The sequence below is a fragment of the Lampetra planeri genome, chromosome 34 (assembly GCF_965212315.1).
Source record: "Lampetra planeri chromosome 34, kcLamPlan1.2.h2, whole genome shotgun sequence".
NCBI classification, from domain to species: Eukaryota; Metazoa; Chordata; class Hyperoartia; order Petromyzontiformes; family Petromyzontidae; genus Lampetra; species Lampetra planeri.
In genome coordinates, this window is record NC_136140.1 from 10136816 (window position 1) to 10151593 (window position 14778).

General features: G+C 51.2%; 1 protein-coding gene across 1 annotated transcript in view; it reads left to right on the forward strand.

Moving 5' to 3' along the window:
* Window positions 1-13664, forward strand: part of TTLL3 (tubulin tyrosine ligase like 3) — a 17562-nt gene extending 3898 nt beyond the window's left edge. The window contains exons 5-14 of the mRNA XM_078610386.1: window positions 1-36; window positions 748-861; window positions 1849-2011; window positions 4454-4602; window positions 5609-5852; window positions 7234-7435; window positions 7840-8073; window positions 8514-9211; window positions 10049-10289; window positions 13214-13664. The exon at window positions 1-36 is cut by the window's left edge and continues 79 nt beyond it. Of these exons, the coding sequence (XP_078466512.1) occupies window positions 1-36; window positions 748-861; window positions 1849-2011; window positions 4454-4602; window positions 5609-5852; window positions 7234-7435; window positions 7840-8073; window positions 8514-9211; window positions 10049-10289; window positions 13214-13453 (2321 nt within the window). The 3' untranslated portion in view covers window positions 13454-13664. The remainder of the gene's footprint in view (window positions 37-747; window positions 862-1848; window positions 2012-4453; window positions 4603-5608; window positions 5853-7233; window positions 7436-7839; window positions 8074-8513; window positions 9212-10048; window positions 10290-13213) is intronic.
* Window positions 13665-14778: the final 1114 nt, after the last annotated feature.

Consider the following 14778-nt stretch of genomic DNA (forward strand, 5'->3'; position numbering starts at 1 on the left):
GCCTGGGCGCCGTGGAGGATAAGATCGCGTTCATCGGCAAGGGCAGCACCCGGCATGCGTCTCACACACACAGAGTCACTCACACAGTCACACACACACAGAGCCACACACACAGTCACACACACAGTCACTCACACAGTTACACACACACACAGAGTCACTCACACACATAGAGTCACTCACACAGTCACATACATACACGCAGTCACTCACACAGTCACACACACGCAGAGCCACTCACACAGTCACACACACGCAGAGTCACTCAAAAAGTCACACACAGTCACACACAACAACAACCGCCATTCGCCACTAAGTGGCGGTGACGTCACCACGACGCTTGTGCCAGGCCATGTGCACCTTGAGGCCACGTGAAGTGTCAAACGCCCGCTGGCAGGAGATCACGGGGCAGACCCAGGTGCCACGGGTCGACTGACTGAGATGACTGAAATGACTGGCTGATGCACCACCTTTGCCCCCTACTGTGTCAACTTGCTGTGCTTTAGCCACCCGGCCGTCTTTGTCTCCCTTGTGGTGATGTTTACACACCGCACCAGTCGAGTTAGGGGAGGCTGAGAACTGGTTCAGATAATCGTTATTGGTGTTGCCCGTGAGCGGGAATCAACCTCGGGTCACCAGGTTCGTCGCGCACTACTTCCCCCAAACAGCACTTGTTCCAACATTCTCTGCACAAGGTTATATGGGTGATCTTTGTCTTTATATATTTTTGTATGTCGTCGTGGGCAGAGGACTTCCGCCTGACAGCTGCCACCAGCCTCCTCAAGCTGGTGGTGGAGCGACACGGAGCGATGGACGGGGTCGGGGCGCTGGAGGGCACGGAGGCCCAACGTGGAGGCCCCGGTGGGCATCCAACATGAAAGATACCCCTGTAGTCTTTAACAGACTGTTAGGGCAAAGGCTGTTAACGAGCACCTACGAGGGCCGGTATGGCACATGAGGGGGTGGGTGGTCAACACCATGCCTGGCTGCCTTTTTTCGCTCAGTAACAATATGTACACACCGCACCAGGTACTAATTTTGAGGCCGGGTCGACCTCGGGGAGGCCCAGGACCCGTTCAGATAATTGTAATTGGTGTTGGCCGTGAGCAGGAATCGAACGCGGGTCGCCGGGTTCGTCGCGCAGCGTCTTCACCGCGACTACACTACCGCTCCCCACGACAACACCACAGCACACACGTTACTCTCATGTGGCAGGGTTGGTGGGAAAGTGCTGCCCCCTACTGTCTTACCAGAAGCCACTTGAAGCGATCTCAGATGTAGCTCTGTGATTCTACTTCAACGGGCTATTCTCTCAAACAAAGACTTGCGCTTCTCTGCGAGAGTTCAATTTGTGTATTTGTTTTGTGACGCGATGCTGATGGCACATTCGGATAAAAAGATAAATTGGGGATATTCTACAAAAATATAAAGAAAACATTGGCACCCGCCCGCTCTGTTTTGCTGCTTTCTGTACAACTAAGCGGAGCCCATCAACTCACTACGCTTGAGAACCCAGTTTAATCGTGGGCAGCTGAAACCCGCGTTCGAACTGAGGATTTCAGTGTCGTCGACTCAGCGTTTCTCACCCTCTGGCCCCTGAGCCACCTGGCCACCTCCCGGATTATCGGTGTAATCACAGGCGGCCGAAATTCGGATTCATACCCAGAATCTCTGCTGCATCGACACGGCTCAGCGCTCTGACCGCTGGTCTACAAGCAGTCGCCTCCCGGATTCTCAGATTAATTCCAGGGGCGGCTGTTACCCGGGATTTGGGTTGTGCCGGCTCAGTGCGGATGATCCCCTGACCTCTGAACCACCTGTCCGGCCACCTCTCCCCTCACCCTGCAGGCGTGGAGGCGCCGCAGAGAGACCGCTGGCTGCTGGACCGAGCCATGGCCGCGTGCGAAACGTTCCTCCGCTCGCAGGAGCACGAGGACATCGATGGGACGGCCTCCCGGCCCGAGTCGCCCGACTGGGACGCCTTTCTGCAGCGATACTACCGCCTCGTGCAGTGAGTTCGTGGTCAGAGATGGGCTGCGGTTGGGGGCAGAGAGCGAAGACCCAGGGAGCCGAGTGCTCTGGTTTCCCCGACGTGACAATTTTACTTGATAGGGAATCGGCCAAACTTCTCATATTTCCATCGCGGGACCCTCCGGAAGTGGAGTCTTGAGACCCAGCGGGGCTGTCCTGTGTGTATACTCGATTACATTTTGAAAGTATAACCCAAGTGGTGGTGCATGTATGTATGCTCAACTTCTTTCGCACCGTACGTAGCCAACCGTGTCAATCAGTGGTGCGGGGGAAGGACAACAAACTAAACACAACAAGCAGTTCTGAAGAAATACGTTGATGTAGTGGTTAGTGCACTGCGCTATGAACTCACTGTCTTGAATTCGCTTCCTAACCACGACTAACATCAGTGGCGAGTGATATCCGAACCGGTGCTGCGTTCCCCACTTCACCAGTCCGCACTGCCCTCCGTGGTGAAGTACGTTCAAACAATTCCCATTAATGACATGGTGTGGGGAGGCCTTCATCCAGCAGTGAATTAGCATAGGGTGCACCACTGCTCCATCACATCACACGCACAACATAAATTGGCCACACATGTATACTGTACACGGGAACATTTCAGATATCACTCACCACTGATGTCGCCCCTGGCATAGGAATCGAACTCAGGTCGCCAGGTTCATTGCAGTTTATTTGATAGGCCAAACTATACTTTTGCTTATGAGAGCTCGAATTTAAGCAAATTGAGTGTAGAACGTCCATCTAATTGCCTATTAACTATACTCTTTGGTTCTTTCGGTAAAGTCACGTAGGTAAAAAAAATATCAGAAGTGTAAATCGCAAAAAGTCGCAGCCTTTGCGATTTGCTAATTGAATTCTTTCAAATTGCGATTTCGATTTGAAATCAATTAATCGTTCAGCCCTACTAGACGCCCGCCCGCTGGTTGCGGGTTTGTGTGCCAGGGCCCCGGCGTGACGAAGTGCAGGGCATGAGTGTCGAAGGAAGAAAAACATGCGGCCGCGTTTAATAGTCGCACATGTGGAGCGAGCGGGGTCGTGCAGGTGAAGGCGTAATGGGTTGAGACGACCGTGATTTGTGGCTCGGAAATTTGCGGGATCCTCAATTTACGGGGCAGAGGTTCGGATCATACGGCCAGGGGTTTTAACAAACACAGTGCCCGTGTGTATGGTGCAGTCCATCACAAGTCACTTGAAGGGGCTTTTCTCATGATGATATCGAACCAGATCCTCATTTGTTTCAAGAAATATTTTCACTTTTTCAACAATATCATCCCGATCTTGTGTGTCAGTGTCACGTCTAGAGACGAAGCGTCCTTTGGGAACTCTCGCAGAGAAGTGGCTGCACACGTGACGGGTGTCGTGTTAGAGAATGGCGCACGGATGCGGATATAGCAGAGCTACTTATGAGATCCGTTTGAGCAACCTCTGGTCCACACAAATATGGAGCAGCAGTTTCCCAACCTACCTTGCTGCAGAGAGTAATGTCAGTCGTGTTACAGTCAAACCGATCATTTTTAATCCTTCGAGCTACAATTTAGCCAAATTAAATTCAGAACCAAATTTTATTTCACGGGATTATTTTGTGGAGTGATTGGTGACTGGGCCGAGGCCTTCAAGTCACTGCACTTGAGAACAGTGTCCGCACACGTGTTTCAGTTTCAGTTTCATGTATTAGGTATAACCCTGTGAGCCATGCGGCTCTTGACTCGGGTGCAACCGCAACAAAACAAAAACATGAACATGAAACATCTTAAAGTGACTACACGCAACAGAAAAATCCCGGGAAAAAATAGTCTTCCAGAAAAAACACCGCATTTCAACGCTGTGTGCAAAATTCCAGTGGGATGCAAGTCAAACAATAACAACCACAAGACAATGTAGATTAAAGTTATCAGGCTAACTCTGTACTACAACAAACAAACATGGCTAAACCAAAACGTTTTCAAAATCACCAAAATAGAGCTGTAAAAACAATGTAACAGTGATCATAGGAACTGTGATTCAAATTTAACAATAAACGATATACATAACATGTACAACCAAACTTTGCAGCCATAGCTGGCTGCATGAGTCACTCCATAACAGCAGGAGTATCAGTAGCAGAATCAACATTTTTCAATGCACCTTTAAAGATCAGCACACTATAATCAAAACTCAAGATCATATCTTGATTTCAAGATCATACTTTGCAGCGGTCATCTGCAACGATACATTTGATTTCAGGCCATTCTGAATAGCAGTGGCAGCTAGGGGTGTACAACTCCTCTAGAGCAGTTTTGTTCATGCGTGTATATGGCTACACATGCCATCGTGTTTAAAACACGCGTGTGTTTGCACGTTTGCCTGTATGTCCGCATGTCAGCTTGCGTGTAGACATACCCAGGTGAACACGTGTGTGTGTGTGTGCGTGCGCGCGCAGTGGCGGCGATCGCCTGCGCGGAGTGGCGGGGCTGGCCCCGCAGTGTCGTGATCTCCTGTCGCGACTCCGCACCGCCCGGCCTCAGCTCGACATGGAGGGGACGCGCAACACCTGGGTGGTGAAACCGGGGGCGATGTCGCGCGGCAGAGGTGAGCCCAGGTAACCCCCATTGGTGCCTCGCGGTTCCCTTTAGCCCCCCCCCCACATGCCCCCCCCCCGCCCCCCCCAGGATCATCGTGGTCTATCGTGGATCGCCACTGTCCCAGCCATTGGTTCATAGTCACTCTGACTTTCTCGAGCCGATCATTCCTCTGGGGTTGATAAAAAAGTACCAATTTGTTGCGGAAGTCAACAGCAGTTGTCCTGTCGATAGACTCACCCCCGTCGCAGGAATGTGGAATTTCCACCACTTGCTCAGGGCTGTGAACGGGAACTTAGTACTGCGCCAGTGCTCACTTAATTTTAGCAGAGATCACTTTGGAAGTAGTGTCGATCAACATCATTACCATGGTCCATACGTAAATTGATGATGTGCGCAGGCGATCGATGGATTGTTTCCCCAAGCGGTTGCGCTTTTGTTTTTTTGCTCTAATTTTTATTCTCTTTATTGGTGTACTTTATATGGCTTGGGTCATTTTGGCGACCCAGGTCACTCTTGCAAATGAGAATCCTGGTCTCTTGAGTTCTCACCCTGGCCATGCAGAATCAACCGGAAAGCTTGAATTTGGCCCTCGATTGGCAGACGTGCGTGGTAAGCTGAGATCAGTGGTGGCGGTGGCCTTTGCTCGACAGTGAATCCATCGCAAATGATGATGACGATGACGACGTTGTCGATCTCTAACCCTGGTCGCAATTGTCCACCGGCCGGGTTTTTTTTTTTAAACCAGGTAAGGCCCACTGAGTTATGTATCTCTTTTTCAGAAGTGGCCTGGCTATCACAAATGATAGATCAACGAAGTGGCTTATCATGTGGAAATGTTTCTTAGCGTGGAGGGAAAAACCAGAGGACCTGGAAAAAAATCGATGCGACCACGTGGAGAGAGACACACAAACTCCAAATATACAGCAGGCTTCAGGGTCGTGATCGAACCCATGGCCTCCTGCATACCAGGCGAGGTAGTTAACATCTCGCCACCCGTGGGTTGACTCCACCAGGCGTGCTGTGCATGAACCGCCTGTGCGAGATGCTGCGTCTGGTGGAGTGTGACGCCACCTTGGTGAAGGACGGCCGCTGGATCGTGCAGAAGTACGTCGAGCGGCCGCTGCTTATCCACGCCACCAAGTTCGACATCCGGCAGTGGTTCCTGGTGACCGACTGGAACCCGCTCACCGTGTGGTTCTACCAGGACTGCTACCTGCGCTTCTCCACTCAGCCCTTCCAGCTGGACGACCTGGACACGTGAGGGTCTGCGTTCATTGTGTTTAACTCGAGTCCTTGACGACAGCCTGTGGAGTTTTAGTCCTGATTATTAAGGTGGTTGCCACGCCTGAGCGATCGGTCGTGCAGCTTGGTTGCGTGGGGACTCCTCTGCAACCGGTTGCGAGCAGTTGCACAACCGATTGCGAGCAGTGCAAACAGACTCGACTTGCAAGCGTTGATCTGCTCCGCGGTTGGTAGTAGCGTTCATCGCGTGACACAGGTGCGAGTTGTGATTGGTTGCTACGATCCTGATGTGAACGGGGGGTGGAGCTAACGAGGGAAGGGGCGGGACTATTCTGCCAGATGCCACGTTCTTATTGCTCAACTACACGCTCAGATGTGGACAAAGCAGTCGCAGGCAGTGATTGAGTTGCGTGATTTTGAGAGCGGATTTGTTTTGCGACTGACCTCTCAGGTGTGGAGCTGTCCTTAGGGTGCAGCTGTATGTATGTGTAGAGGAGTAGAGGAGAGTGGTGGCGTCGTGTGCGCTGTCCGGTGCGGTGACATCACGGGACGTGGGGTCGCACGCGCTGGGCAGTGCACGTGACGTCACGCCTCAGAGGGTATTTAAGGGAGACCCCGTGACATAAGCGGGGTCACTGGAGGAACGGGGATAGTAGAAGGGGTGAAGAGGGAACCAGGGATAGTGATACGTGTTAATAAACCCTGGCGGAAGCCCCTAACTCACCTCCGTCTCCGAGTACCTCCGTCTACTACCCAACATATGTATAACTTCTTTCGCACCATACGTAGCCAACCGTGCTAATCGGAGCTGCTGTCAAGCGTTCACTCCACTCCGAGTTGTTAGACTTTGGTGTGAGGGGTGTGCGGTCGGGGTCGTCCATAGGGGGGTGCGGCGCCAGGGGAAAATTACACCATGTGGGTCTCCCAACGCCTTCAAACTAAACCAGAAGTATTACATCTGACACCGTGACACCGAAGTGCGGAGCCCCCCAAAGCGCGGGGCCCGGGGCGGTCGCCCCAATTCGCCGTTACCCTAGGGACGGCTCTGCGTGCAGTTTCTCCCCCTCCCCCGTCACTGACGCCCATCACTGATGCCCATACGACGGGGTGCTCATGGCTTCACAAAAGCTTCAACGCACACCCCCTTAACTTCCTCGCCAGAGCCTCCTCTGCATCTGTATCTCAGCACCTCTCTAATCTATCCCATACGGCCGCACCCCTCGGTCCCCATAGCTCCACCTATCCCCGGTGGTGGAACAGAAAACAAAATTCTATGATTTTATTTTGTATATAGCGAATTAATTGTTTTCTCTCTGTGTGCTGATGTCTGTAATGATGATGATGAAAACGATGATGACACACCTGTGAACGCGCCATGTCCCCTGTCTCACCGCAGCTCCATTCACCTGTGCAACAACTCCATCCAGAAGCACTTTGAGAACGCGCAAGGCCGCTCGTCGCAGCTGCCCCGGGACAACATTTGGCACGGCCGGCAGTTCGTGTCCTACCTCGAGTCGCTGGGCCTGGGCTTCGCCTGGGAGGGGGTCGTCGTGCCCGGCATGAAGCAGGCCATCATCCACGCGCTGCAGGCAGCGCAGGTGAGTCGCGGCCGGCAAGCAGGCGGGAGTGTGTAAGTGCACCTGTGCATGTGCGTTTGTGTGTCAGAGCGCGTGGGGTGCGATAGTGATGGGGAGCAGTGGCCTAGTGGGGGAGCGGTAGTGTGGCGATTAGCACGCTGCGCTAAGTACCCAGTGACCCGAGTACGATTCCCGCTTACGGCCAACAGCAGTGACGATTGCCTGAACCGGTCCCGGGCCTCTCCTAGATCGACTCAGCCTTCGATGAGTACCGGGTTGTGGTGTGGTAACATCAGTTTCACGAGAATTGTGCGATCCACCAACCCTCGCTGCTACAGTGCTGGATTACAAGCATGGTGTTCACGCTGTTCACGATGTTCACGGTGTTCATGGTTATGCGTGGGGTGGCCCATGCCCTCGCCCAGGATGTGGTGGACCCCCGGCGGGGCAGCTTCGAGCTGTACGGCGCGGACTTCTTGCTGGGCGAGGACCAGCGGCCGTGGCTCCTCGAGATCAACTCGAGTCCCACCATGAGCCCCTCGACCCCGGTGACGGCCGAGCTGTGTGCGCGCGTGCAGGACGACCTCCTGCGCGTCGTGCTCGACCGCAGGGTCGACCGCGCGGCACACACGGGCGGCTTCCACCTCATCTACAAGCAGGTGGCCACCTCGCCTCCAGTCGTTGCCTGTGTGGAGGAGCTGTAGCCCAGGGGACACGGGGAGGCTGAGTGTAGCTGTGTGGAGGAGCTGTAGCTGAGGGGACACGGGGAGGCTGAGTGTAGCTGTGTGGAGGAGCTGTAGCTGAGGGGACACGTGGAGGCTGAGGGTAGCTGTGTGGAGGAGCTGTAGCTGAGGGGACACGGGGAGGCTGAGTGTAGCTGTGTAGAGGAGCTGTAGCTGACACGTGGAGGCTGAGGGTAGCTGTGTGGAGGAGCTGTAGCTGTAAATAATAGTTTCTTTCCGTGCAAAATTGAATGCATTTATCAACTTCGATCGACAAATCGACTCGTTGCTTCACTGCGAGTGATAAGTCGTTTACCAACCGGTGGCCAATCGCATCCCTAGTCATCACACTAACGAGGCTGCCCCTCCCCCCGCAGCCCGCCGTGGAAGTGCCGCAGTACCTGGGCATCAACCTCTCCGTGGAGGGAGAAGGGGTCAAGAGGTCGAGAGCGTCGCAGCCGCGGATCGGCGTCCCCATGTGCACCGGAGCGCCTCCCGACTGTGCGCCGCCCCACACCGCGCATCCCCAGCAGCCGGCGTCTCCCCCCACTCTACCGATCCGCCCACTCCACGGCGTCCATCTGGCGCACGGCGCTCGCACTGCCGGCCCGCACTACCACCACCACCAGCACCACCACCAGCACCACCACAACCCAACGGTCTCCGTCAAGAGCCCGAGCGGGCGCAGGCGGGCGGGCGACGCGCCCCGCTTCCTGCGGCGGAGCCACAGCCTCGTCGCGCCGGTCAAGAGGCAGCAGCGTAGGAGCCACAGCCGCAGCCCCGAGTCGGACGCAACCATCGCCCGCCGAGCCGCCCAGCGGTTTGCTCACCGGGCCGAGCAACGGGCCGCACGCCTGGACACGCGGGGGGAAGGGGAGGTGCCGGCGGCGCCAGCGGGGGCGACCAGGGAGGTGGTTGCCTGCACGGTGGTGGTTGCCTCCGAGCTGCCGCAGGCCGGCGGGACGCCCGCCGGAGGGCACGTCGCTGCTGCGGTGACGGCGTCCGTGGGGAAGGGCGACGACGATGGTGGTGACGGTGGCACCGCGAGGGTTTGTGCCGCATCTGGAGAGGCCAGGTGAGTGGCGCCTGCAGCTTCACGTGTGGATGCTATGGGAAAAACAACACATCGGTATATGAAGAGCTCTTGTCAAATCAAATGCACGTGATTGACGAATCAACGATACAAAACTAAAGCGATCAAGTTCGATGGATAGAGTTGGCTTTATTTAGTGCAACAGGTTTGAGTAAAACCGTCCCATGCAAAACCGGAATATAAGGAGGAATTGCTCAAATCTTTCAACTACAGAACTTTAAAACTATTTTTCACCAGAGCCCTGCACTGGGATGTTTGGCCAATTTCTCTTCAAGCAGGGTGATCAGAATATTCCTGCACATTATGGACTTTGTTCGGTCCGGTATGTTTTTCCACCTCCGGATCTCAGTGGTGCGAACCTCAATGTAGTTATAACCTCGCCACGGTAGTTAACATTTTGCCATGGCACCACGGTGGTGAGATGTTATCTACCTCGCCTGGTATACAGGAGGTTGTGGGTTCAATCCTGGCCCTGACGCCTGCTGTATATTTGGAGTGTGCATGTTTTCCCTGTGGTCATGTGGATTTTTCTCCAGGTCCTCTGATTTTTCCCTCCACATTTAGAAACATGTCTTTCTACTATAAATGTCCACGTGATAAGCCACTTTGTTGGGCTATCATTTGTGACCAGGACGTTTCTAAAAAAAAGAGATATAGCTCAGTGGGCCTTACCTGTTAAAACATTTTTTTTAAATTTAGTTTTCTGATCCCCAATCAACCCACCTCACCTAGGCCCGTCCTCACACTGCTAAAAACGAGCTTCACAGCTCTGCGGATTCCTCCAGTGCAAACGAAACATTCCCGATTCTGACATCGCAGGAGCGACGCGGAGTCACGTGGTGCGGCGGACCACCACCGCTCGCACTGCGCGGGGCTGTGGCGGCGCGACGCCGCTCTGGCGCAGGAGGGGGACGCGGAGCCGGGCGCCGCGGCGAGGGACAGCCGGCGCACGCCGTCGCCGCTCGCGCTCGACCCAGCGTCCCGCCCGGCGGTGGCCCCCGGGAGACGGGCGCCGCCATGCCCAAGCCTTGCCCCCACGCCGAGGCCCCTGACGCTGAGGGTGAGCGCCGTCGCGTGTGCACCTCTTGCACCGCCTCGTCTCGTAAAATTGCACGGCGGGTGGAGGTAATGGTTCGTGGCAGTGGCGTAGTAGCTACATTATCAGTGGCGTAGTGACTACATTATCAGTGACGTAGTGACTACATTATCAGTGATGTAGTGACTACATTATCAGTGGTGTAGTAGCTACATTATCAGTGGCGTAGTCACTACATTATCAGTGACGTAGTGACTACATTATCAGTGATGTAGTGACTACATTATCAGTGGCGTAGTAGCTACATTATCAGTGGCGTAGTGACTACATTATCAGTGATGTAGTGACTACATTATCAGTGGCGTAGTAACTACATTATCAGTGGTGTAGTCACTACATTATCAGTGGCGTAGTAACTACATTATCAGTGATGTAGTGACTACATTATCAGTGGCGTAGTAACTACATTATCAGTGATGTAGTGACTACATTATCAGTGGCGTAGTAGCTACATTATCAGTGGCGTAGTGACTACATCATCAGTGACGTAGTGACTACATTATCAGTGGTGTAGTAACTATATTATCAGTGGCGTAGTAGCTACATTATCAGTGGCGTAGTGACTACATTATCAGTGACGTAGTGACTACATTATCAGTGGCGTAGTAACTACATTATCAGTGGTGTAGTCACTACATTATCAGTGGCGTAGTAACTACATTATCAGTGGCGTAATAACTACATTATCAGTGGCGTAGTAACTACATTATCAGTGGCGTAGTAACTACATTATCAGTGGTGTAGTAACTACATTATCAGTGGCGTAGTGACTACATTATTAGTGGTGTAGTGACTGCATTATCAGTGGCGTAGTAACTACATTATCAGTGGCGTAGTAACTACATTATCAGTGGTGTAGTAACTACATTATCAGTGGCGTAGTGACTACATTATTAGTGGTGTAGTGACTGCATTATCAGTGGCGTAGTAACTACATTATCAGTGGTGTAGTCACTACATTATCAGTGGCGTAGTAACTACATTATCAGTGGCGTAATAACTACATTATCAGTGGCGTAATAACTACATTATCAGTGGCGTAGTAACTATATTATCGGTGGCGTAGTGACTACATTATTAGTGGTGTAGTAGCTACATTATCAGTGGAGTTGTGACTACATTATCAAGGGCATAGTAACTACATTATCAGTGGTGTAGTAACTACATTATCAGTGGTGTAGTGACTACATTATCGGTGGCGTAGTGACTACATTATCAGTGGCGTAGTGACTACATTATGAGTGGTGTAGTAACTACATTATCAGTCGCGTAGTAACTACAGAATCAGTGGTGTAGTAACTACATTATCAGTGGCGTAGTAACTACATTATCAGTGGCATAGTAACTACATTATCAGTGGTGTAAAAACTACATTATCAGTGGCGTAGTAACTACATTATCAGTGGCGTAATAACTACATTATCAGTGGCGTAGTAACTATATTATCGGTGGCGTAGTGACTACATTATTAGTGGTGTAGTAGCTACATTATCAGTGGAGTTGTGACTACATTATCAAGGGCATAGTAACAACATTATCAGTGGTGTAGTAACTACATTATCAGTGGTGTAGTGACTACATTATCGGTGGCGTAGTGACTACATTATCAGTGGCGTAGTGACTACATTATGAGTGGTGTAGTAACTACATTATCAGTCGCGTAGTAACTACAGAATCAGTGGTGTAGTAACTACATTATCAGTGGCGTAGTAACTACATTATCAGTGGCATAGTAACTACATTATCAGTGGTGTAAAAACTACATTATCAGTGGCGTAGTAACTACATTATCGGTGGCGTAATAACTACAGAATCAGTAGTGTAGTAACTACATTATCAGTGGCATAGTAACTACATTATCAGTGGCATAGTAATTACATTATCAGTGGTGTAAAAACTACATTATCAGTGGCGTAGTAACTACATTATCGGTGGCGTAGTAACTACAGAATCAGCTCAAGGTGTGCGGCAATTGGTCAGGTGGAGCCCCAATATTTGATATGTCTCGCACTGTTGCACCTAGGGCTATTATATTTCGCGTTCTCCTCTTGCCCTAATCATCATCATCATCGTTACGCTCATGGCTTTGAACATGTAATGCTGTAGGGGTGCTCCGTCTTGCCAAAATGCCGCCACTACAGCTCCCGTGGTTGTACCTCTTTGCAATATACAGTAATTGACGCGTATCTCGTGAAATACATATCCCAGAAACAGAGTTCCATGTGAAAGCATTTTCATAAAAAAAATGTGAACCGCGTTTTAAAAAAGTTGTTTTTGTCCTTTGACACTGTTGTTGAAAAAAAATCTCATGGTGATTGTCAAGGTGGGCCCAAACTCGTAGCTTTGGTCACCAGGTGGGGGGCAAGGCACCCCCTGCCCCCACGCTCGATACGCTGCTGGGTTAGAACTAGGGTCACCACCTGCCTTGGCTTTCGCAGCAACGTTACCCTTGTTGAGGTGGTCGCTGCCATCCTGCGACATCTTGTCGGTCTTCCCTGGGACATTTACGAGTCCCGGTTTTTGGCAGTTGTAGAACGATAACAGGACCGACGTCACGCGAAATGATGCATTTGCATGGAGTTCTCCTCTCTTCCGATATTGTGAGATATTCTTCTTCCGAATGATAAGTCCCCATTTTCTGTACCTCGAAGGTGGCAACCCTAATCGAGTGTGAGACGTGAACATTCGACACCAGTGTATAGTGTAAATACCTTAGTGAGTGTCCTCCGGTTTCCCTCAATGCATCCTTACAGCAGCATTTCTCACCTCTTCCTACACCGTAAAACCTCCCACTTATGTCCTCATCACCGCGTGTCTTCCCGTCTTATCTCCCGCACCCGTGTCCCCACCCACCCACCCCTCTGTTGTGCCCTGTCGTGTGACCACAGCTGTGGCGCAGAGCTCAGCAGGGCGCATCCTGGCGAGAGGTGCAGGACTCGAGCAGCGTGTGGAGGGACGTGAGCTTCCCGCCTCTGCGGCCCCCCCGCCCCCCGTCGGGGATGTGCCCCCCGCTCCGCTGCGCGTTGCCCCCCGTGGTGCTGCAGGGAATCGTTCGGCTGTCGGGGGCGGCCGTCCAGGGCTCACTGCCACCACCCTCCCTAAGAGCCAATCGGAGGGCTTTCTACTAGGGCAGCGTGGTGAGGCTGCCAATGTCGGTGGTGATGATGTTGCCATTGTCGTGAATATCATCACGATGCATTAATGATGATCGTGAGCGTCTTGCAACCCTCGTTGTCATCGTCATTGTCATTGCTCATTAACAAAAATCATCACTATCATTCTGCAACATTCATCATCACCGTCATCATTCCACAGTACTATGCATTGATCACCGATGAATGATAATCGTCATTAAAAATCATCTTCATCGTCATCATTGTCCATTAATCGTCGTACATAAAAAAACAAATATTACCATCATCGTCCAATAATGATGGTAATCGAGGAAAATTAATTATTGTCATTATCATCGTTGTCATCCATTTATGATTACAATAATTGAGCAACAGTCGTTATCATCATCATAATTTGTCATCATCAGGAATAATCAGCCAGCATTGTCGTTATCATCTTTCAGCGATCATAATCGTCATTTTATGAGCACCATCATCATATTGCTGTAATAATTGTAATCCAAAACTACTCACCCATTGTCAACATCATTATAGAGGAATGATCATTATCTTCCAACAATGATGATATACATCATCAATATTAACCACCCATAAACGTTATGGCATGCTAATCATTGATCATCAATATTCACTCAGCATGATCATCTTGTAATGATATATATGTTCGTTATAGTCAGCAACAATGTCAATCAAAATTCATCATCATCCAATAACAATCGCTCATCATCAATCAACAATCTGTGGTGCTACCATTTAATCACTTGACGCACACTGAGCATGGGAGTTCAATCCCAGCAGAGGGGGTCAACTAACCCTTTCATGCCTCCAATGTCAGTAAAACAACTACCAGTTTGTGAGAAGTCAACGGCCGTTATTCTAAAGAGTAACTCATCCCCTGCCATAGGAATGTGGAATGTCCACCACAAGCTCAGGGCTGTAAACTGATGAGTATTTCTCCATGCGTACATCTAAAGCGAAACCACTTTGTCGTTTTAGATCATCCATCATCATCATGGTCATCATCATCTTGACCATTATCATAATCCATGATCATCATCTTCATCGTCACCATCATGGTCATTATCATCACGGACATCATCAATCATTAGCCAAGTTGTGGTAGCTATGCAAGCCTGTAATCCAGCATTTTGGAGGTGAGGGGTTGGTGGGTCATACAACTCCCTTCCCGTGGGCATCGAGGTGCTATAACCTGGCTTGCCAGGAGAATGCAGTACAGCATATTTGTGAGTCCTCTTATTCCGTCCGTATGGGATAGAGCGTTTCCCCCTAGCATGCGTGAGTTTTCTCCGGGCGCTCTT